At 47.4% G+C, this 25,678-nt stretch overlaps 1 protein-coding gene across 1 annotated transcript in view; it reads right to left on the bottom strand.

Annotated features, from left to right (window-relative positions):
* LOC138568915 (uncharacterized) overlaps nucleotides 1-25,678 on the bottom strand; it is a 227,241-nt gene that overhangs the window by 154,417 nt on the left and 47,146 nt on the right. Inside the window, 1 exon segment of the mRNA XM_069646695.1 lies at nucleotides 16,546-17,296. Coding sequence (XP_069502796.1) covers nucleotides 16,546-17,296 — 751 coding nt within the window.

Here is a 25,678-nt window from a genome sequence, read left to right as displayed (position 1 = left end):
AGGCCACCAAGTGCTAGATTGGACAAGGATCAGTGGTCTACCTTGGACATGAAGAAGGTGGAGGGAGGATACAGCCTCTACCCAGTAAAGTACAAGCAGTACAAGACTGGATTACCCCCACTACTCACACCCAGGTGAGAGACATTTTAGGTCTCACTGGGTATCAAAGAAACTTTATGGTAGAGTATGGTACCACAGCTGTCCCTCTGACTGCCCCCACAACTCCTAAGAAACCCAAGAAGGTCTCTTGGTCTGAGGAATTTGGGAAGGTCTTCAATGGCTTTAAAGACTCCTTGTGCTAGGCCCCTGTACTCGGGGCCCCGGACTACAAAAGACCTTTTATTGTGCAGACAGATGCCTCGGGCACTGGTATAGGTGCTGTACTATCACAGGTAGATAAGAAAGGTAAGGAACACCCTATGTGATTCATAAGTCGCCAGTTTAAGGACAGAGAGCTCAGGTGGTCCACAGTAGAGAAATAATGTTTCTCTGTTTGGGCCCTAAGCTGAGGCCCTACCTCTATGGGACCCACTACACGGTGCAAACTGACCATAAGCACTTAAAGTGGCTCCTGAACATGAAGGGAGTGAATCCAAAGTTGCTCAGGTGGTGCATAAGCCTGCAAGGGTTTGACTTCAGCATTGTGCATAGGCCAGGTGTCCAACATAGCAATGCTGATACCGGAACAAGAAGCTCATCCAGGGGTGAATTAGATCCCCTGTCCTTGGTCTGGGAGGGGCGAGTGTTAGGGAAGATTTCCATTTATGAGTAATTTATTAAACTAGCACAAACTGAGTGCCAATTAAAAATGGTGTACTCATCTATTTTATCTGCTTTTACTTTCATTTATGAAAAAGTGATGCAGTGCTGCTATAAATGCAGATATGCATTTTTTTTTTACTTGCTTCAAAAAATATTTTGGAAAGCACAGCATTTTATGTTTATTTGATATACATGTCACAGTTTTTAATCTTGAAGTTCAGTCGTGTTTTTTGGAATTAGAAGTCACAGTTGGCAAAGGAAAAAATAAAGACTTAACAAGCACTGCACAGATGTCAAAGCGAGCACTCTACTCGCTGTGCTAGCGGACCGGCTACTTATTACAGGGTAAGTAGCAGGAACCCTCTCTCTCACTCATATATATATGTGAAATAGTTCAAGAGAATATGTTTTTAAATATAAGCATACCTGTACTATGTTTTGTTAGATGCAGATCTTGCTGAATATGGAAATAGAAATCTTGGAGAGTTTCACAGTAGTTGTTGATGTAGGAGGCTGTGAATGAATGGAGCCATGTACTCTGAGAGTTGAAGTGTACATCTGAAGTGTTGAACTGAGATGACAGGGTTAGGTTTAGAGGTTTTGGATGCGATCGGTGGATGGATGTGTGACTCTCTGAAAGCAGCCAATGAGGAAGTGTTGAGAACATGAAAGTGGAAAGGGTAGAAGGGCTGCCCCTGTGTTACGGGGTGCACAGACATTGCAGTAGTCCGTGGATGGCACGTGACTCATCTGGGTGTTTTGAGGATGCATGGCATGGAAAGGGGACGGTGGGGATTGGTCAATCAGGTTTGCTGGATGTGGTGTACAGGAATAGAGGGTAGTAGGAGTTTTGTTTGCAGGAGTTGTCAGGGCACCGACTATGGGCATATGTTTGAGAAGGCAGACTGTGTGGTTTATGAGGGACTTTTCATTCAAATCAGTCATTGAAGGTGCATGCTGAAAATCATGGCATCTTTAGAAGTATTGGATTGGCAGAAGTGGACGTTTTTTGGAATGTAGTTTGTGGCTTAAACTGGGCAAGCTTGTTTTCATTCTGTGATAGTACGGCTCACTTCAAATGTCCAGTTATTCTAATTGTGGAGGGGACAGTTTGTGGTGTGTGACTCCACTGTATTTGCAGGTTGCCCTGAAGGATTTCTTTAAAGGCCTAATGGAACTATTTCTTGCTGCCAAGAGGATTCTTTCTGAAATAAATCAGAGGCCAACATGGAGATGCCCAACAAACTTTTTCAGTCCACAAATGGAAGAATCAAGGCATCGTGTCAATAAAGCTGCATCTGCTTTTTTATATGCTGCAGGAATGTCATCTTTTGAGAATGACAATATAAGTTCTGATGGTGTGAATATTTTTGTCAAGATGGATTTCATTTCACAGATGTTGGAAATGCAATTTTTCTTTACAAAGTTAGGAATGCATTGAAAAGGTTTCTGTAAGAAAATTGCAAGGGAAGATGTAGAGTGTACAGTACTTCTGTAAATAAAAGCAAAACAAAAGGTGTTTGTTAACAACCCCCCCAAAAAAGGTTCTTTTCAGAGCAACTACTAAGGATTAACTAACTTAAATTGTGTTTAATTCCCCCCACAACCTCTTCGAGTGGCCTCGCCGTTCGCGGACACCGCGAAAGACCTGAGCCAAATCCAGGTCTTATAAGGTTGCCTGGCAAGGGAAGGGGACTGTAGAGACCCTGGACAGTCGTGGGTATCTGCAGACATCAGAGGATCAGCCAATCAGGTTTCCTGGTTGTGGTGTAGAGGAAGAGAGGGTAGCAAGAGTTTTGATCGTAGGAGTTGTGAGAGGACTGATAATGGCCATGGCTATGTCTTTCAGAAGATAGAATGTGTGGATTTTGGGGGACTTTTGGGTCCATTGTTTGAAGGTATATGCTGAGCACTGTGGAATAGCTGAAAAGTTCTGGTATGGAGTAGGTGGAATTGCTCCCATTTTGTGCAAATATGGTTGAATTTAAACATCCGGACATTATTATTGTCTAGGTCACGCCTAGAAAAACTTGTATACAGACGCGCTATAAATGACTTATCATATCATTGTGGAGGGAACAGTGTGGGGAACGTGACTGGAATTTCATTGGAGTTTGAAAGGAGACATTTCCCAACTCAAACATCATTTTTTCACACATTGCCCAGAGACAGATGTGGGTGCGCTCAAGTTTATGAGAGTGAGAAGAAATAATTAAATTCAGTAAAATGTTTCTTAGTTCAGCTTGTAAAACCAAAATATTTAAAAAAGGTTATTTTAAGACCACCATTTTTAAAAGCGAAACAATTAAAATGATTTCAATTCTCCCTGCCCGTTGTGAAGGAGAGTTCATTCCAAAGTTTTATGCCATCCCTTTTCCTCCTCCAAATAGTGTTTTGAGTTTTCATTTGCGTCTTCTCCCGGTAATATTGTGGGAAACACTTGCATCGAGCAAATGGTGGCATTAAATTTCTGAAAAGCCTCTCAACCGCTCTGCTGCAAAGCACCAAGACGATATATAGTCAGCACCCAATAGTTAAGGTGAGTCTGACTCCCATAGGAAACCCCAAAAAATGAACTCGTAATAACGTGTGACTCGTGCAATGGATTTGAAGTAAATTAGGGACACGCACTCCCCCAGCCTGCAAAGTTTAGTAAAGATTTGTTTGAAAATAAAAATACAATAGAAAACAAAAATCAAAGTTGCGGCCTACTTCCCATTCATTTTCCCATAGCCAAAAAGGTCAATATTTGCGGGGGCTGCACAGTCCAAACCACTGCATGGATTCGGAAAAGGCCCGAAACAACTTGGGCACAAAGCGTTTACTTGGTGCCTTCTTGTGATTTGGGGTTATTTCGTCCAGTCATTTTTAATATTTGATAAAGGGTGTGCCCCCTTCTCCAAAATAGATAGCAATATCTCAGGTTCTTCCCAAAACCGGATGTTTTTAGAAATGAAACCGCTGCCATCTTTTTTTTTCCTCTCCATGCAAGAGATAGCCGCCGATATACGATTCAAGAGATAGCCACTGATATAAGATGCGAGAGACAGCCACTGATATAAGATGCGAGAGATAGTCACTGATGTAAGATGCGAGAGGTGGCCGCTGATGTAAGATGCGAGAGGTAGCCGCTGATGTAAGATGCGAGAGGTAGCCGCTGATGTAAGATGCGAGAGGTAGCCGCTGATGTAAGATGCGAGAGGTAGCCGCTGATGTAAGATGCGAGAGATAGCCACTGATATAAGATGCGAGAGATAGCGAGAGATAGCCACTGATATAAGAAGCAAGAGAAAGCCGCTGATATAAGAAGCGAGAGACAGCCGCCGATATAAGATGCGAGAGACAGCCGCCGATATAAGATGCGAGAGATAGCCGCTCACATAGCCGAGGATATCGGAAAATTAAACACAGAAAAAAATCAATGAGGCTAGAGGTTGGATGGGGGTGGCAAGAGGACACCAAGGGAAATTTGGGAGTTGGAGAGGGTCTAGGGACTAAGTTTGCAACACAAAGCTTCTCTGTAGCCTCGGTAATAGCCGACATCTCAAAGCAAACTGCGTCACAGAAACAGCATCAGTTATTGGGGGAATGGGATAGGGCAGGGGAAGAGAGGGGGCCATCAGGGGAGTGGGGGAGCTGGTACAGATGAGGGGGGTACTTGGTGAGACCCTAGACGGGCAGGGAAGCATTTTTCTTTTTGCCAATTTTCTCAATATTTGCGACTATAATAAACTACACATAACCGCGCCTATCTGTAGTTCTGTACCCACGGCTACAGTGATGTTGGGGCCAGCAACACGATAGGCATCCAGGGCTGACATCTATGCAGTAACTTGGACTTAACCTGCTTAGTTTCAAATCGAGGAAGTAGCCAGCCCACTCTGGCCATGTTGCATAATAAATGTGCCCACGTTATAAGACCAATTTGAACAACATGGAGTGAGGTGCCAGTCCCTTCCTTGCTAGAATAATGCCACAATTGTATTTTATCTGATTTTAACTTTTCAAGTTATCTTTATAAAGCAGAGTATTGTAGAAAGCCAGACAAGGGGTGAGGAGGGGAAATGATGAGAGGGCAAGTAAGTCATGAGTATTTGCACAAGATGTGGCAAGAGAGGTTGCAATCCTGACACTGGCAGTTATTTTCCCCTGATTGTGGCTGCTTTTCAGAAACAAGTAAAAAACACATGGGGTGGACAGCGTAAAAAATTTTCAGAGGGCAGTAGCAACCCTTATTTTATTTTTTTTTTAGTTTGGCAAGCTTGCTCAAGTATTTGGCTACCAGGATTTTACCCAGGTTGTCATGTTCCCAGTGCAGAAGGAACAATCCGCTCGCCCCACTGGCCAAGTGTAAATGGTGGGGGGTCATACAGAAATTGTGAGTGGGTATTTGAGCAGAAAAGGTGGGTGGATGGTCGTGCTGAAATGGTGGGTGGCCGAACGGAAAGGTGGGCGGGTGGCTGAGCGGAAAGTGTTTTCAGGTCGGGTCACATTACAGAATCAGCACTTTTAGACAAAAAAAATCAAATGAACTCATTCAAAGATGCTGGCAGAATGGCTCTCCTTCTCTTGCTGGAACTTTCTGTGCCTTTTGATCTGGTTGATCATCAAATTCTGTGTGAACACCTAGCATCAGCTGCTAATTTCTCCACAGAAGCAACCACGTGGATTACAGCTTTCCTCTCCAACAGAATGAGAGTTTTCTCACCCACAGCCCCAGCCCATTCCACCCCAGTCACCTGCATTTTCCCACAGGGCTCCTGTCTCTCGCCCACTATGTATTTACCAAGCCACTGTTCTATCTTCTAGACATGCAGGGTATCTCCTACACCAACTATGCCAGACAATACCCAGATTCTCCTACCCATTACAGACGACTATTCCACTGACAAAATGTTACAAGAGGTCTATCATACCATCCAGACTTGGATGGCGCTTCACTCACTATGCCTCAACGACAAGACAAGCTCCTCTTGATCGGACTATAATCACATCTAAAGAAACTTGACGCAGCCTACATTCATTCATTATTGATGGCAATGCTATCCCAGTCTATTATGAAGTCAAAACCTTGGGGTCTACTTGGACTCTAACCTGTCACTAACCAAGCAAGTGAATGCAAATGCCTCCTCAGCAGCCTATATGATGAAATTAATCAAGGTGTGCAGATCCTTCCAATCGCATCACGCTAGCAAGAGCATTAATAGGATCTAGACTAGACTACTGCAACTCACTATTTGTGGGAACTTGCGCTTGTAACATCAATAAACTGCAAGTGATTCAAAACAATGCCATGAGAGCAGCCCTTAAAAACATCACATATTTGCAGTCAGAACAAAAGTGCACTAGCTATCTATCCGTGATCACATTTTTGTTGAAAACACTGGCTATCACCTACAAATGCATCGCCAACAATGCCCCAAAATATCTTTCCATGAAATTCACCAAATGTCAATCTAACAGACCCACCCGTTCCTCCTACTTGCATCAACACTGTATTCCGAGATGTAACCGCCAACGGTCTGGTAGGATCAGCTTCCCAGTAATTGCAGGTAAGAACTGGAACGCCTTGTCTTCATCACTTAGATCTGAACTTTCATACTGGGCCTTACGTAAGCACCTAAAAACATGGCTTCCGGACTACTCTGTCTTCCATAAGCACCTAAATACATGGCTTCTGAGCTACTGTGTCTTCCGTAAGCATCTAAAAAAATGGCTTCTGAGCTACTGTGTCTTCCATAAGCATCTAAAAAAATGGCTCCCGGGCTACTGTGTCTTCCATAAGCATCCAAAAACATGGCTTCCGGGCTACTGGGCATTCCATAAGCATCTAAAAAACATGGCTCCCGGGATACTGTGTCTTCCATAAGCATCTAAAAACATGGCTTCCAGGCTACTGGGCCTTCCATAAGCATCCAAAAACATGGCTTCCGGGCTACTGGGCCTTGCATAAGCATCTAAAAAACATGGCTTCCGGGCCTTCCATAAGCATCTAAAAAACATGGCTCCCGGGCTACTGTGTCTTCCATAAGCATCTAAAAACATGGCTCCCGGGCTACTGTGTCTTCCATAAGCATCTAAAAACATGGCTCCCGGGCTACTGTGTCTTGCATACGCATCTAAAAACATGGCTTCCGGGCTACTGTGTCTTGCATAAGCTTCTAAAAACATGGCTTCCGGGCTACTGTGTCTTGCATAAGCTTCTAAAAACATGGCTCCCGGGCTACTGTGTCTTGCATACGCATCTAAAAACATGGCTTCCGGGCTACTGTGTCTTCCATAAGCATCTAAAAACATGGCTTCCGGGCTACTGTGTCTTCCATAAACATCTAAAAACATGGCTTCCGGGCTACTGGGCCTTCCATAAGCATCTAAAAAACATGGCTCCCGGGCTACTGTGTCTTCCATAAGCATCTAAAAACATGGCTCCCGGGCTACTGTGTCTTGCATAAGCATCTAAAAAACATGGCTCCCGGGCTACTGTGTCTTCCATAAGCATCCAAAAACATGGATCCCGGGCTACTGTGTCTTGCATAAGCATCTAAAAACATGGCTTCCGGGCTACTGTGTCTTGCATAAGCATCTAAAAACATGGCTTCCGGGCTACTGTGTCTTGCATAAGCATCTAAAAACATGGCTTCCGGGCTACTGTGTCTTGCATAAACATCTAAAAACATGGCTCCCGGGCTACTGTGTCTTGCATAAGCATCATAAACATGCAGCTATTCTGTGAAGAGCAGGGAACCCGAGCCTTCCACTAACTGACAATTTATAAGAAACCAGCAATTATCTATGCACATTATGTAACATGTCTGCAGAATTGAACTTTTCTTATGTAATAAGCACGTTTTCTATGCATATTAAGTGACTTTTATGCTGGTGATGTGAATTCTTGTATGTAACCAGCGCCTTGATGCCTCCAGGCTTAGCGCGCTTTATAAATGACAAAATAAAATAAAAATACTTAAGTCAGTAGCCCCAAGCAACATTTCCTTCCCACTTTCAGTCCAACGGGATTTCCAACAACTTGGAGCACCTACAACTTTGCACCCCCACCCCCTTGTGTTTGCAAAGATTTGTGCAGATGTGTTTAATGGCGCCAAAGATAAGTCACGCAAAAGAGAGAGAGAGAGAGAGAGAGAGAGAGAGAGAGAGAGAGAGAGAGAGAGAGAGAGAGAGAGAGAGAGAGAGAGAGAGAGAGAGACAGGAATAGAGAGACAGGAATAGAGACAGAGAGAGAGAGGCATAGAGAGAGAGAGAGAGAGACAGGAATAGAGAGAGATAGAGAGAGTGAGAGACAGGAATAGATAGAGAGAGGCATAGAGAGAGAGGGAGAGAGAGAGAGAGAGAGAGAGGAATAGAGAGAGAGAGAGAGAGGAATAGAGAGAGAGAGAGAGGAATAGAGAGAGAGAGAGAGAGAGAGAGAGAGAGGAATAGAGAGAGAGAGAGAGAGGAATAGAGAGAGAGAGAGGAATAGAGAGAGAGAGAGAGGAATAGAGAGAGAGAGAGAGAGAGAGAGAGAGAGAGAGAGGAATAGAGAGAGAGAGAGAGAGAGAGAGAGAGAGAGAGAGAGAGAGGAATAGAGAGGGGGAGAGAGAGAGAGAGAGGAATAGAGAGAGAGAGAGAGAGAGAGAGGAATAGAGAGAGGGAGGGGGAGAGAGATAAAGGGAGAGAGAGAGGAATAGAGAGAGTTGGTTTTCACTGGAAACACCCAATCACAGGAGAAAGGGTTAATGAAGGAAAAGCTGAAGGAAGACATTTCTCGGCTAGAAAAGGGTGGAATGACTCACCTGCAACTTTTGCAGCATTAAGAGCCGGGGGGGAGGGGAGAGGTCACAGAGACCCGGCCACGCAGATACAGCGCTTAGAAGCCGCGGAACTACTGAGGGTTCTCCGAACCGGTAACAAAGGCTGGATCAGTGTTGCCAGGTCGGAAGGAAAAAATAAGCTGAATGCCCTTCAAAAACAAGCCCAAAACAAGCTGACTCCCATCCAAATAAGCGGAAAAAACAAGCGTGCACCTAAAAAGTTGTGGAAAGGTCTCAAAAGTAAGAAACATAACACAACAAGAAAAACATACATAGACAGAACACTGACATAGTGTGTTAGAACAACAATATTTTATTGCATGGTGACTAGAAGTCCCAGATTGCAAAATAATACGGCCCTGAAATATTTGTATTTATTGTTTTATATAGCGCCTTAATCCAAGGCGCTATATAATATTGTAACATGGCCAATTGGAAGCTGAAAAGAAACATGGCCTTCCTGAATACATCTGAGAAAATGTTGTATATAGATTCCAATAATCCTCTAACCCAGTCTTGCAAAAAAAGTTTTAAAAAAATAAATAAATAAAGGATGTTAGTGGATAATGCGTCAGCACTGGGGATATCACCAGGATAATATTGCTATATAGACTAGTGACGCTTGGTAAACTAAACCAATCCCTTTCTTTACATCTTTACATGTCAGTGTGTCTGCCTGCATGACAACACTTTTAAAGTGCGCTTTTTTTGCATATGTTTAGGCATTTGGCATTGATGGGCCACCTGGTGGGCAAGTAACGATCCCATCAGTGCCAAACACTTAAGCATATGCAAAATACAGGGCGCACCTGAGAGCAAGACACAAGTGCTGCCAGCAGCCCAGTGCAGGACGCTCTGTGCGACGTGTAATGGGCTTAACAGCAATATAAACAAGCCAATTACACGCGCACAGACGGTCCAACAAGCGGACGAAAACCGCGACAAGCGACCTCCAAATATTATAAGCGACTTTGGGCAAAAACAAGCCCAAAGTCGCTTATTATAAGCGGGCCTGCAACACTGGGCTGGATGCAGATGCGGCGAACAGACATGCGCAGTGTTAGAGTTAAACAGACATGCGCAGTGGAGGAGGCGAATAGACATGCGCACTGGAGGCGGCGAACAGACATGCGCAGTGGAGGCGGAGAACAGACATGCGCAGTGGAGGCGGCGAACAGACATGCGCAGTGTTAGAGTTAAACAGACATGCGCAGTGGAGGAGGCGAATAGACATGCGCACTGGAGGCGGCGAACGGACATGCGCAGTGGAGGCGGAGAACAGACATGCGCAGTGGAGAGGGAAAACAGACATGCGTTCTGCAGAGACACACCCACTAACGCATGCGTAGATAATGAAAGACGCCTGCTCGCACTCGGAAAAAGATCAAGGAGGCATGCGCAGAAGAGATAAATGAAAGAGCCCGAGGATTAACACTCCCGAGGAGGACTCACACACGCTCATCACAGCATGCTCAGTGCAGAGACACCGCTCACCCGAGCATGCTCAGTGCAGAGACACCGCTCACCCGAGCATGCTCAGTGCAGAGACACCGCTCACCCGAGCATGCTCAGTGCAGAGGCACCGCTCACCCGAGCATGCTCAGTGCAGAGGCACCGCTCACCCAAGCATGCGCAGAAAGGGACACTGGAACAATGACAATATTTTTCACTTAATTTTCCTGTAAGGATTTTGACGTTTTATATAGAGACAAATTCTAGATATTCAGCCATTTTTTCTACTCTTTCACAGATTGCATGTGATAGAATTTTCATTTTCTGTTTATTTTTCAGCTTTGGGAATCTTGTGATCTACTTTTCAAGGTCTCTAGGACACACCACGTGTCAACATTCTGATCACCTGGAGGGAGATTTCACTACAGAAATCAGGAGAAATGAATGTTCCCATAGGATTGATTTGGGTTAGAATTTTTTTAGGCAGGAACTAAAAAAAATAGCAACATTTTTAATTGAAAAATCATGTCTCCTGCCTGTTGTGTCTGCAACAGCGGATGAAATAACACGTGCAAATAGACAGCAGAGACAAAATAAGACACAGGAGCCAGCGTGGAGGCTTATCTTCTTTATTCTCTAACTGCAAAATGAAACTGGCGGGAACCCCGCCTCTGCATATATATGGTGGGCTGCACCCACATCAGTAATGGAAAGGGGATGAGAGAATTAATTGTCCTAGGTGGACATGGAAAGGGGACATTACATCTCCCCCTTACTTAACAAACAAACTTGGGAATCTATCCCATTTCTTCAATCTATCTCAACGGTCTGCAAATTACTCTCCTAGATGGACTGCGCAGGTTGGAAGTGCTTCTGTTGTTGCTGTCACTCTCACTGTCGTCTGTGTTCACATCTCTATCCATGAACTCAGAGCCTGGACCTGACGAGTCCTCACAATCTGTTGATTCTTCCCTCATACAAGTCAAATCCCTGTCAACTGACCGGAAGAATGATGTTATGCTATGTTAATCAAGCTTGTAAAGCGTGCGGTCACCCGAAGGTATCATGGCGCTGGGGAGAGAGGATCCTAATGAAGCCACAGAGACCTAGAAGAGAAAAGTTTTAATGGCCTTCCTGAATGCTAAGTAGCTATGAATTTTCTTTATAGTCATCGGGAGGCCATTCCACAATACTGCGGCAGCCACAGAGAAGGCACGTCCTCCAACCCTGGTCCGTTTATAACCGGGCACCATTAGGAGGTCAGCCGAGGCAGAACAGAGGAACACAAGAGGTACATATGCATAGCTCTCAACTCACATGCTTTTGGATGGTGTCACCCGCCTTGTAAAGGGCTGACTCACCCGCCAAGCCTCCTGCACGCCCATTCATTCCAATGGGTATCTCACCCGCCAAAAACAAAATCGGGTGATTTCACCCGCCTTTGCAACACAAATGGTTGAAAGCTATGACATATGGCGAGAATTTCTCCTGAAGATATTCATCTCCTTGGCCATGTAAGTCCCGGTGCACAATGCATAATGACTTAAACATGATGCGTTAGTTTACCGGAAGCCAATGGAGGGCTCGGAGTACTGGAGATAAATGGGCTCCATAAGGGGAGCCGATGGCAACCCGAGCGGCCAGGTTTTGAAGCCATTGAAGTCGACAGATGCGTGTCTTGGGTTGACCCAAGTAGAGGGAGTTACAATAATCCAGTCGTGAGATCACCAAGGCGCCACTACCGGAGGACGCAGAGGGGCAGGTATCATAGGGAGTACCTTTCTAAGTATCTTGAGTGGAAAATGACCCGCTTGACATATGGCTGTTACTTGCTTGTCCATAGACAATGGCCCTCATTACGACCCTGGCGGATTTATTCCGCCATCGGCGGACTTTTCCGCCATGGCGCAAAGTCCCTTTACGCCATGGCGGATGGCGGACTTACCGCCCCATTCCGAGGTCGGCGGGGCGGTAAGTCCCCATTGACCCATTTACCCTTCCCCATTCCCATTTCGGCCCCATAGGGCTCAATGGGAGTGGGGAAGGTGTTAATTACGCCACCGTACACTACGGTGGCGTAATTAACACCGAGGTCCCATAGCGCCATGGATTTTTACGCCCGCAAAAAGCGGGCGGAAAAGTGACCATGGCGCTCTGGGAACTCGTAGTTGGCGGTAAGGGGTCGGCGCAGCTAACGCTGGCGTAAACCCCTTACCGCCAGGGTCGTAATGAGGGCCAATATGCAGATAGTATAACCCCAAGGTCTTTCACCTTGTCTACCGGGGTGGGCAGGGGACCTAGGGAGGGAGGCCAGAAGACACCCAAAGTGAGGAATCAGGAGGACAACCCGCCACCATCACCTCAGTTTAGTCCCCTTTTAGTTTGAGCCAATTGTGGTCCATCCAATCTCTCACAGCCGCCAGACATCCCCGCAGGCAAGACGACATCTCACTTGATCAAGATCCAACTGGATCAGGATCTGAGTGTCGTCTGCATACGAGTAACATCTGATGCCATAGGAGCGGATGAGACACACAAGGGCCCAGATGTATATATTGAAAAGAATGGGAGACAAAGATGAGCCTTATGGGACACCACAGCTGGGGTGACAAGGGAGAGAGAGAAAAGGAGGCATAGAGAGGGTCTGGGTACGATCCGCCAGAAAAGAGGTGGACCAGGCAAGCACCTGTCCAGATATACCCAGCTGGGCGAGGCGAGACAGCAGGATGGAGTGGTTGACCGTGTCGAAAGCTGCTGATAGATCTAATAGCATCCGAGCTCCCACTCCACCTGCGTCCACCAGCCTGGTCATATCATCCTGGACGACGACCAGCACACTCTCCGCGCCTCTGCCTGGACGAAACTCTGATTGAGCAGGATCCAGCAAGCAGGAAGATTCCAGAAATGTAGAAAGTAGAGGTGACACCAGTGATTTTAGCAGTTTAGCCAAGAAAGGTAGAAGAGAAATAGGGTGGAAATTGGACAGGGTACCAGGGTGAAGGGACGTTTTTTTCAGAAGCGGAATCACTCTAGCCGCCTTTAATTCTTGAGGTACTAACCCTGTTTGGCAGGAATTATTAATCACTGCTGTGATAACAGTAAGAAGGGCTGGGTTCATTTGCTTCATCACAGCTAGCGGGATAGCATTTGAGGGGGAGCAAGATTTGATTTTAAGAATAGCCATTAACACCAATTCCTCAGTGAACACAGGAAACACTGACCACCCTGTAGGCCTAACAGGATCCATAACCGGCGGGAGGTGTATATCTACAGATGTGGAAGTGTTCAGAGACGATGCAATGTTTGAAACGGATAGTGTTGATTTTAGTAATAAAATACTGGGACAAATGATGAGTTTTTTGTGACTGTGCCAGTGGGGCTAACTGCAGTTACCTGCCTTTCCCTACCTCCTCCCCTTACTTTCTTCGATGCACTTACTCTATCAGAATTGTCCCTAGACCTAGTATGATAGCAACCTTGTCTGTCTACTCCCCCTACCCTTTAGTTGTTCCCCTCCCCCCCCGCACCCTCCAACACTATCTGAAATGTCATCAGGCCTTGTACAATAGTTGCTTGTTTTGTTCCTCCACTCCTTTTCTGCACCCCTCTCCCTCACCTTTTGTTTTTCTTCGGCTCTACCAGAAATGTCATCAGGCCTAGTACGGTAGTCTCCTGTCTGTTTCCATTTCCTTCCCACTCTCCCCCTCCCTTCCATATCTATGTCTTAGCTCTTGCACTATCTGAAACTTTGTCAGGCCGAGTAGGATAGTTAATTTCACATCCTTACTGTTCATTGCCTGTAAGAATGTCATTGTATTTTCCCTTGTTCCCTCCCTTGCCTTGAAGCGCATTGAAACACATTGGGCCTCATTACGAGGTATGCCAGTAAGGGAAAAATGATGCCGTATGTAAATACCGGCATCATTTAACGTGCCGTAGCATTCTGACCAACAAACCCGGTATTAGCGGCACCGTTATTTACGATGCCGTTAATAGCGGCATAGGCGCGTACACGCGCCTCTTCAGGTAGTAAATACCGGCATGCCGGTAATAGGGGGCAATCACAACCCACGCAAACATGCAAATACCAGCATCGCGAACACGGTAATAACAGGCTGCATGATGCCGGAAAAACAGGCATCGCGGACCACCCGCAAACAGCAACCAAGATACAAGGCAGCTGCCACAGGTGCACACAATCCCCACAGCTGGAGTCAAAGGAGGCTGTGCCAGTATGAACTGAGCACACCCACACACCACAACCCCCCCCCCCACAGGTGTAGGCAATGCAGAGTGGCCCAGTACAAAAGGAGCACACCTACACACCACACCCCTTCCTACACCAAAATGCTACTACTAGTATTTGCAATCATGGCGCAGGAGGACATGCCTATACTGCTACAACTACAGCAACAACAGCAACAACAACTACAGCAGCAAGAACAGGCAGCACAGAGGAGATGTAGGGGCGAAGGAGGGTGAGACAGGCCCAGCAATTACTACCAGCGCAACCACCAGCGCAGCCACCAGCGCCTCGTAGGCAGCCACCAATCCCTCGCACCAGACCCAGCCCATTCAACCTAACCCCTGAGCAGATCCACACCCTGTACCGGTTGGACCGTGACACCATCACCACCATAGTGGACATGATACACAACGACATTGCCAGCCACATACAAATACGCACTGCCATCCCCCCACTACTGAAGGTGGTGTCTGTGCTACACTTCCTGGCCACAGGCACCTACCAACACACAGTGGGCCAGCTGCATGGCATTTCACAACCACTATTCTCACGCATGCTGAACCAAGTGCTGGATGCCCTCCTGAAGCACGCAAGCACCCACATATCCCTACCATGGACTGGCCAGGAGATAGCCGAAACCAAAGTAGGCTTCCATGGACTGGCAGGCATGCCCAATTGTGTCGGTGCCATCGACTGCACCCATGTGGAATTGGTAGTCCCCCATGCCATAGAGGCGTTGTACCGCAATCGCAAGCAATACCACTCCATCAATGTGCAAATGGTATGTGACTCCAGCATGATCATCACCCATTGCTGCGCCCAATTTCCTGGATCGACACATGATGCCATGGTACTGCGCAACTCCGCGCTACCCCGTCACATGGAGCGACATGCTGGACCATGTGCCTGGCTGCTCGGTGAGTTGCACAACAGGCCCATGGCCAAGCTGTGGGGTGCTCATGTGTACGGATGCAGAAGGGGGGGGATAGTACACCTGGGTGGGAAAGGGGGGGGATAGTTTACCAGGGTGGGAAAGGGGCGGTTAAAAGTACACCTGGGTGGCAATAGCCAGTGAGTGGAGAATGAATGCAGAGCTAAACATTCCTCACCTGACACAGCCAAACGAAAAATGACACATCACTGGGCCACATATCACAAATAATGCAAATGGATGACAACAAGTAAGAGGCACAACCGGGGCACCATGGTGATGGCAAGCAATGCATGACTGAATAGGATGGCAAGTGTGCCAATGCAGCTAGTGTGACCATGCATAGTAAAGAGTATACAGCATGAATTGGAGGCTAAACATTGTCGCACTGCCACAGCACATCTGCCTCAGCATGCATGATTACACCCTGCATCATCTATTCAACCCCATCCAGTGTTCCACACCTCTTTACAGTATACATTCCATATAGGTGACTATTTTGTACACGTACTGGGACATGTGCATGCCCACACCAAGTAGCTGCTGCCATGACTGTGCTCCCTGAAGGTGGCAGTTCTGTGTGACACACACCTATTTGTATCTGCTTGCAGGTGATGGAGGATATCCCTTGAGGCCGTGGCTACTTACCCCTGTGCGGAACCCGCAGAACAGCCATGAAGAGGAGTACAATCGTGTGCACACTCGTACCCGTGTTGTGATTGAGCAGACCTTTGGCCTGTTGAAGGCGCGGTTCCGCTGCCTAAGCAGGTATGGTGGGGCACTCCTATATAGGCCTGAGAAGGTGGCAAAGATCACCATGGCCTGTGTCATGCTGCACAACATGTGCGTCCGAAGGAATGTACCACTGCCACCTGACATTGACATGCATGGCCCGGGTGAGGATGAAGGGGATGGAGACGGAGGCGAAGGAGCCCCGCTGCCAGTACGTGATGCACGGGACGACCATGCTGTACGCCAAGCACTAATTGATGAATACTTTTGAAACACAGGGACGGTGAATGACTTGTGTCAGTCATACACTGGGCCAATGTGAACATGCACAAAGGGAATGTTGGTAGTTGGCCACTGAACACCGTAACACATTAAATGGATGAACACGAAAAATAACAATGTCCAGACATGGTTTTTTCTCATCACAACTCATGTATTATTTGTAACAGCAAAACTGAGCCCACTCCCCCCTCCCAGAACACCCCAACAAACTTCCTCACCCACCCCACATACCCCAGTGAATAGCCCAACAAACTCCCTCACCCACCCCACAGATCCCAAATGTCCCCATGTGTGCAACAAACAGTGTTGCCTTCACCAATGTTTCTCCTCACAAATTTTCCATTTGCCATAATGTCATTTCTTTGCAACTTTAGGGTCTGGGGTGCCATGGCCAAGCGCCGTGCGCTCTTGCGCATTAAGCGCACAGGGCTTGATTGAACCGAGGTGGAAGGGGTTGACGTGGTGGAGGTGTCTATTGTCAATCCCCTTGCTGGGCCATGGTGTGGCTGCTGCATTTGCATGATGTTCGCTAGTAGGGCCTCGGTCAGTGACCCCATGCACTGCCTGAATGCAGACGTGGACGCCTCCATGGCAGCTGTATTTGCAGCAATGGCCGTGGCTATGGCCTTCATGGCCTCATTACCAGCAACGACCTGTTGTTGCATTATCTGCAGCATCTCGTCTTGGCGTGTCTCTACCCTTGCCAGCCGGACCTCAAAGGGGGTTTCAGTCGCAGGTGTACCGGTGGCTGGTGGGGTGGTGGAAGGCAGGGTTGTGGAAGGCAGCGTGGTGGAAGGCAGGGTGGTGGAAGGCACCTGCGTGGGGTCCTCGTCCTGGGCACTGTCCTCCTCGAAGATGGCGATGTCCGAATCTCCAAGGTCGGAGTCATGGAGACATGGGTCATCCAGGCTCTCTGTCTCCGCAGGGGGGGAGGGGTGGGCAATGTGTGTTGGGCTGGGCGTTCCCAACATTTCTTCGGCCTCTTCAACCACCTCTGTGGACACGACGTCCGTGGTGGCCGGCGGTACAGCTACCACTATCGCAGCAGGTGCCCCCTGCAGGGTTGATGCCTTGCGTGGCACACTGGGAGTGTTTGCAGGCAATTTCTTGGAGGAGGGGTTGCGGTGGCCCTGGTCCCCTTGCGTGCACTGGATGTGCTTGCCCCCCTGTCCTGGGTTCCACCTTCCTCATCGGTGCCTGGGAGATAGAAGAGATGCAGGCCATCAGTGAGATTGCCAAATGGCAGCTGTGATTTGTTGCAGTGTCATGTTCATACATTCAGGCATGATTTCTTTTCTGTTGTGTGGCATTTGGTGTACTGAGGGGACATGTTGGCAATGATTGCATGGCTGGTGGCATTGGATTGTCTTGGTGTGGGGGGGCCCATGGGCATGGTTGGGTCATGTTGCACCTCTGTTGGGATTACAATTTTCACTCAGCATGCGTGTGGTGCAGGGGGTGGCAATCAGTATTCTATTGGTGTGTTGATGTTGCCTTGGAAAATAGGAATTGCCTTGCCTAATCTGACTTCCACCTCACTTGTGGCACATCATGTTTTGTTATAGGTGGATGTGATGGTTCACTCAACTTCGTCTGTTGTAGTTTCTGCCCCAAACTCCTTGGGCCTCATTACAACCTTGGTGCTAAGTGCACCAACTTTACCACCATGGTGTAAACTCCGTTTACACCATGGTGGATGGCGGATTTACCGCCCCATTCCAAGGTGAGTGGGGCGGTAAATCCCCATTTCCCATTTTCCCTTCCCCATTCCCATTTTTGCCCCATAGGGCATAATGGGAGTGGGGAAGGCGCTAATTACGCCGCTGTAAATTACGGCGGCGTAATTAGCACCATGGCAGGTTAGCGCCATGGATTTTAACGCCTGCTAAAAGCAGGCATTAAAATCAGAATCAGGCGTTAAGGGTTAACGGTGGCGTTAACCCTTAACGCCTGAGTTGTAATGAGGCCCCTTGTCTCCTATCCCCTCTATGGATTCTGGGTCGATGAATCGACTTGCGGTCTCCTCCCATGCGGTGAGCTGTACAGAGGAGTGTGTGCCACCGCCTGTTGCCATTGCGGCCCTCCGGTTCTCCGCCAGGAACGTCCGGACCCGGAGGCGGAGGTCGTCCCAGCGCTTTCGACAATCCCGTACGCTCCTTGGGGTGCTCCCCACTGCCGACACCCTCGTAGCGACCTCCTGCCACACCTCTTTTTTCCGGGTTTGGGCCGCATGCTTCAAGTCTGTGCTTCGGATGATGTCAGCATGCTGATCAAGGGTGTTTGCTAACATCGTCAATTCAGCATCTGAAAAGTGCTGCTTCCTCTTCCTTTGTGTGGTTTTTCTTGTGGCCTTCGACATCCTGGTTGTGTTTTGGCAGTCAACAACACGGGTGTAGTGGTAGTAATGGAGGATGGCAATGGATTGTGTTTTTAAAGATGGCCGCCGGCCCATTTCCCGTTCCTGCGTGATGACGTAATTTCCAGGTCCGTTTTTTTACGAACACGGTAATACCATGCCAGTATGACCGTGCCGGTATTTACGGGTTAGTGTGAGGCGGTAGCGCATGGGCGGGCCCCGCGATTCCGGTATAGGGGGCTTGGAGGCCCTTTACCGGCATGGCAGTATTGCCACTACCGGCATGGGGGAATGCGCGTGCTCGCGCGCACTCGTAATCACCCGCTATTAGCAGGTTCATATGAGCACGGACCCGCTCATTCCAGCATGCCGGTAATGAACCCGGTTTTACCGGCCAACGCGTAATGAGGCCCATTGTGTATAGGCGCTATATAAATAAACTATCATATCATATCATGGTTCCACAAATGTGAGTTACTGTCATGGGCTCTGGTTTGAACACAGGTGTTTCCTTTGTGTCTTGTGCTTGATGCACTAGTACTTGATCTCCTACTTGAAAATTACTGGTCCGAGCCTTCCTTCGGTGGTCAACATACTCTTTCATTTTGGTCTTGCTTTTTCGATCCTTTGCTCTGGCCTTAGTTTTACTGCTGAGAAGTATGTCTTTAACACCACAGACGTGGAATGTAACACCATCCATGGATGCCATAAGGGTATCCCATGGGTGCTGTCCACCAAAAGGAAAAATGAAGAGCTGCACTGACAGAGGTCCAGTCTGGACCTCAGTGGCAGAAAACATACAGAAAACGCACACGAGAAGTGGTAGTAAAAGGACTTGGGTGCCCTGTCCCTCATAAGGCATTTCCAGCATCACACCCTCTATTTAAAGGAAGAGTGCCTTGCCTACTTGAAGGTGTTGAGGTGCCTGAAAAGTGAATCGTGTTCTATCTGAGAAATCTGTCAAAATACTGGAGCTGATAAAGATATCAAAACTGTGTGGCAGGAAGATAAGAAAGGCAAAGAGGCTGCCCCTCTAGAAAAGAGATATTGGGCCTCATTACGACCCAGGCGGTAAGTTACCGCCTGGGCCGTGACTTTACCACCATGGCGTAAACTACGTTTACGCCATGGTGGTTGGCGGACTTACCGCCCCATTCCGACCTTGGCGGGGCGGTAAGTCCCCAATCCCCATTTACCCTTCCCCATTCCCATTTTTGCCCCATAGGGCATAATGGGAGTGGGGAAGGCGTTAATTACGCCACCGTAAATTACGGTGGCGTAATTAACTCCATGGTCCCTTAGCGCCATGGATTTTAACACCTGCTAAAAGCAGGTGTTAAAAGCGCCATGGCGCTAAGGGACCTCGTACTCAGGCGGTAAGGGTCGGCGCTGTTAACGCTGCCGTAAACCCCTTACCGCCTGGGTCGTAATGAGGCCCATTGTGCGGAAGAGTGACTTGCTTACCTGAAGAGGTGGAAGTATTATAAAGTGAATCCTGTCTTCGCTAAAAACTGTTTATTGAAGTTGTACTTGTTGAAGTTGAAGTATTATGAAGTCATCCTGACAAAGAGGAATGTGAAGTTGATGTTCAATTGTTCTGTTATTTGATGAAGTGGAAGACTTTTAACCAAAGAAAGGAGATACTCTTTCTATTGAAGGAACTGTGGTTGATGGAACTGATTAATGATACACTGAAGGAGTTAAGAATTGAATTAGGACAGTGTCATAAACTCTGTTTTCCTGGTTTCTTTTTGTTGATCTTTGAAGCTGAGTCTAACATAAGACCTGGGGAAAGGGGAATTCACCCAGGTTATCGAAAGGGACTGGGAACAATTTCTGAATACCATTGATGTTGTTATGAAATGCCAGAACCTCTGTTGTATGTTTGATGTATAAGTGTGAAGGCCAGAAATGTTGTATTGGAGTGTTTTCCTTAGTTTGTATACTAAGGGAAATCCTTGTTAGACTATTGCAAGTGAGGTGTTTATTTTACACTTTTATTTTAATAAAATGGTATTGTTTGAAAAATCATCAAAGAGCTGTCCGCCTCCCATTTCTAACTCCTTAAGTCTATGGTAGAGAACACACTAGCTTCTTTAATACTGTGGATCTTCTCTGTAATGTTTGTTAAAGGATGATTTTCAATCACAATGTTGTTGACACCTGTCAATCCATATACTATGACAGTATCATCAGGTTTTATCTCCAAAACAATGGGAGCTACTCTCTCTGCAGCTTTTGCCTGTTCTATGATTCCTTGGACAATGGGAGCTACTCTCTCTGCAGCTTTTGCCTGTTCTATGATTCCTTGGACAATGGGAGCTATTCTCTCTGCAGCTTTTGCCTGTTCTATGATCCCTATGACAATAGGAGCTACTCTCTGTGCAGCTTTTGCCTGTTCTATGATTCCTTGGACAATGGGAGCTACTCTCTCTGCAGCTTTTGCCTGTTCTATGATTCCTTGGACAATGGGAGCTACCCATTCTGCAGCTTTTGCCTGTTCTATGATTCCTGGTCAATGGGAGCTACTCACTCTGCAGCTTTTGCCTGTTCTATGATTTCTTGGTTGATATTATTTTGTAACAATACTTGTAGAGGATCAAACAGTCTTATAGGCACTTTCCTAACTTTGCTCATGAACGGCCTTGATCCTTTGTTCAGCTTGATGTGATGTTGGTACCCTTTCAGTGCACCTATTGTTTCTAGGGATACTTCATGAAATGTAGCTATCGTATTCTGCTCTTGTCATTCTTTATCTATTGTCAGTACTTTATTTGTTTGTACCTGGTTTCAGTTCTATACCAAATTCTGCTTCATGCCTCCAACTCTATATGGGAGACCCCTGGTTCACCACATTGTTTTACTTACAATTTCTCTATCTTTATAAACCTCATCTTTACCACAAACCATCCCAACATTCCAATTTGGGGACCCGAATACGCGCAGCGTATCTTCGTCACTGAGTTTAACAGCCCACAACGTTTTCTAACATCCCTTCAGTGTGATATTATGGTGTGTAAGAACCTAAGTCTGCCATTGTATCCATGGTCACACCAGCGATATCAACTGTACATGTTGGCCTCATTATATTTCCAAAATCAGTTAAATCTGCATCCGGATCCAGAACCATCAATACATCGTTTCTGTGTACAATCTCATACTTATGCACCATAACATCACTTCCCACTGCTGTGAGTTTTATGACTTTGAATTTACCACTGTGGGCTTTATCTCTCCAAATTCTGCTGCTGTGGGGTTTGACACCGTTTTAATTGTGGCACGGAGGAGCCCTGCCACTCGCCCATTGTGAGACTTTGCCAATTTTTAGAGCATGCCACCTTGAATTCGCCACTACTAAACTTGTTATGTTATCCACTTTCATGTAGTGCTCCTTCACCAGCAAGGGCATCATGGCGCAAAAGGCTGAATACTAAACACCGAACAGCGCCAAAACAGCAAAAAAGATTTAAGTAGAAAAAAGAAAGGTCTCAAGAGCTCGCCTAAAGGACAGATGATCAGAAATCTCACGAAGAGACAATGGAGTGGAGTTCCAAAGCGGTGCTGCTGCCACTGAAAAAAACTGCCCACCCATGCGAGAAAGTTTAAACCTACGCACTTCAATCTGAAGAGAAGAAGATGAAAAGAGCGTGAGATGGAATATATTGTCTGAATTTGGCCTGGAGGTGCTCGGGCCTTGAGCCATAAAATGCCTGATACACACACAATGGGCCTCATTACGACCCAGGCGGTAAGTTACCGCCTGGGCCGTGACTTTACCACCATGGCGTAAACTATGTTTACGCCATGGTGGTAGGCGGACTTACCGCCCCATTCCGAGGTCGGCGGGGCGGTAAGTCCCCAATCCCCATTTACCCTTCCCCATTCCCATTTTTGCCCCACAGGGCATAATGGGAGTGGGGAAGGCGTTAATTACGCCACCGTAAATTACGGTGGCGTAATTAACAACATGGTCCCTTAGCGCCATGGATTTTAACTCCTGCTAAAAGCAGGTGTTAAATCCGCCATGGCGCTAAGGGACCTCGTACTCAGGCGGTAAGGGTCGGCGCTGTTTACTACGCCGTAAACCCCTTACCGCCTGAGTTGTAATGAGGGCCAAAGCCTTAAATCTGACTCGTTTCACCAACGGAAGCCAATGCAGGGTGGGCAAAACTCGAGATGTCGACGGCCGGTGAGCCGCACCACCGGTCAGCCTGGCAGTCGAGTTCTGAACCACCTCTAAACGTTGGAAAAGAAAGACCAGCTGAGCCAAAAATAGGTCATTACTGTAGTCAAGTGAGTCTGAAGTGAACGAAGATATACCACCACAGGATGAAGAGCTAGAGCTACTAAAAGTAGATGGGGCAGAAACTTACTAAGAGTTATTTTGGCAGATTAGTTGAGATTGGCAAACAGCACTAACCTGCTCCTGCATGGACAGTGAGGCCTAAAACTTTACACCTAAATTTTGACTACGGACAAAAACAGAGGTAAAGGACCAAGTTCCAAATACCAGAAAGCTGTGGTCCATCCAGAGAACTCAGACCTCATCACTTTGCCACCAGGCCACTTTGAACTCCAACACTCTGAACCTCCCACCATTAATTCTAGCCACTTTTAACTTCCTGCTTTGAACTTTGAACTTGAGGATCCCACACCACAAGTTATTGCCACTGAGGGCAACCACCACAGAGAGACCTTTACCACTGGAAACCGCTACCACCGCTGATACCGAATGCAGTGTAGTGCTCTGAATGTCTGGGTGCTTACTCCAATTCACATTCTGTGTTACGGGTGTCTGGTTTTGGGTGAATGGCCTGAATGCCTGTGAGCCTGATTGGTTGATTGCCTGCATGTATGGCTTTGTGTGTGATTGGCTGACTGAAGCGGACTCGTCCTGAGTGAATGAGGAACAAACGTGCATAACTAGGGTCGCTGCACTCACCAATTTGTTATTGTCTGGAGCTGAAGCTGAAACCGAAGCCAGTATCATGGGTCCAGTTGAAGGAAGAAGTCTACGGCTGCATCTCTTCACGGAATCCAAAGACTGCTGTGCCGACCCGAGGACAGAATCAAGAGAGGACCTGGAGAGGCGACCTCTTCCCAAGCTATGAGGGAACATGGTGCAACCTGCTGCTCTTCATCAGAAGTGCCCTGGAAGCCAGTCCTGTGTGCCTGCCATCCGGAGAAGGGGTCTTCTGGAGTCCTGAAGAGGAGCGCCTGGACATCTTGTGCCGAAAAAGTCCAGTGGTGTCACCCAGGGTCCGGAGTGTTTGTGACCGCTGAAAGCCAAGTTGCCATGTATCGCCCAGAAGAGGGGGTACCCTGGCATAGTGCTGCTTGACACCCAGAGCTGTGAAAGTTCCAACTGATCAAAGATTCTTCCAAGGGGAATCGTTAACACCTTATCTGACCACTTTTTCACACCATAGTAGGTCATGGTAGCTGGGTGCAGAGGGGCATCCATCAGTGGGTTTCCTGCCACCAGAATCCAGCAAAGCGGTCCTGAGGGTCTGTGGTCCTGCCCAGTGGTCGCACCAGGGTCACCAGAAGCCATCCAGAGGTCCATGCTACAGCACTGATAATTCAAAAGACAGTGGGCCTCATTACGAGTTTGCCAGTCTGGAAACAACAGTACCGGTAAACTTGCTGGTACCGTTGGTTCCAGACCGGCAAACTACGAGTATTGCGAGAACCTGGTGAGCAGAACGGCACTCGCTCGCAGACCTTGTCGGATGCACTGGCACCATTCATGAATGGTGCCAGTGCATCCGACCTCCCCATTCCCATTGAGTCCAATAGGACTCAAATGGGAATGGGGAGTAAAACTTTCCGGCGCCCGGGAATTGGCAATTACCGTGTCCGCCAGGGCTGTAATGCCCCGATAAATACCTATTCCAGGGCGCCAGAAAAAGAATTTCTCAAGCGGCAGCCGTGCCATTTTTTTAACATGACGGCTAGCCCCAGCGTCATAATGAGGCCCAGTGAACTGCAACATAAACCTAAAACCCGACACCTACTTCAGGCACTGCAGCCGTCGCTGCCGAGAGTTGACCAAGGTCCCCAAGGGCCTTATCTTCACCTGCCAAGCCTTCTTGGAGCCCATAGCAAGTTTCACCTTCCTAGGAATTCCACAGTCGGAGAAATCATTGACCCTCAAGGACCACCACGAAGGCCGAAAACTGCTGCACTTCAGGAAGAGTTTAGTTCCTTCTTTTTCTTGGACTCGACATCCCAGCAACTCCTTCTTACAGGGGGGGTCCATCATCAAGGGATATCGTTGATCAAACCCGAGAAACTCTGTCACTTCTCCTGCCAAGGCACCGTGATGAGAAAAAGTGTCTTCCAGCCTCAGGAGTCATCCAGGGGTCCCAGATTCGCCTTGGATCCTGTTCTCCTGTGGCATCTCAGGTACTGTTGGGTGGTAGATCCTTTGGAAAGAAGGCAGAACATAAGTGAACATTTTTGGACGAGGTTGCAAAAGACAAGATAGCTTACTCCCTAAATGTTCCCTTTTAGGTTGCCCAGGTGGGGGATCCACACACAGTTGTCTATCTAAGCTCCCACTGTTCACAACTAACCGGCCTTTCTTTCCCTTGGGCCTCATTACGAGTTGGAACGGTAGCCATGCCTGCATTACGAGCCGTTAATATAGGGACCCGCAAAGGGACCAGGGTGCTAATTACGGTACCACAATTTGCGGTGCTGTAATTAGCACCTTCCCCATTCCCATTATGCCCTATGGGGCAAAAATGGGAATGGGAAAGGGCAATGGAGGAAGGGGGAATTACTGCCTTCCCAACCTCGGAATAGAGCGGTAATTCACCTTTCCTCCATGGCGGTACCGGTAATTTACCGGCACGGACCAAGGTGCTAATAGCACCTTGGTTTACCGCCTTCCGTGTAATGAGGTCCTATATCTCCTTTCAAGGCTTTAGAGGTAAACCAGTAGAATTCATTAATGCAGAGGAAGATGGGATTTTTAAATTCCCTTCCATTATAATTTTGAGGGCAATGAGGATGTTTATCTTTAAAGTGCCTTTGGGGATCTTTCTGTTTTTATGATTTGTTCATGTGTGGTGTTCTCTGTCCACAATCATAGATTTTACATG

The sequence above is a fragment of the Ambystoma mexicanum genome, chromosome 2q (assembly GCF_040938575.1).
Source record: "Ambystoma mexicanum isolate Mex_15411 chromosome 2q, UKY_AmexF1_1, whole genome shotgun sequence".
NCBI lineage: Eukaryota > Metazoa > Chordata > Amphibia > Caudata > Ambystomatidae > Ambystoma > Ambystoma mexicanum.
Note: the sequence above shows the minus strand (reverse complement) of the source record. Positions and strands in the feature narration are given on the sequence as shown.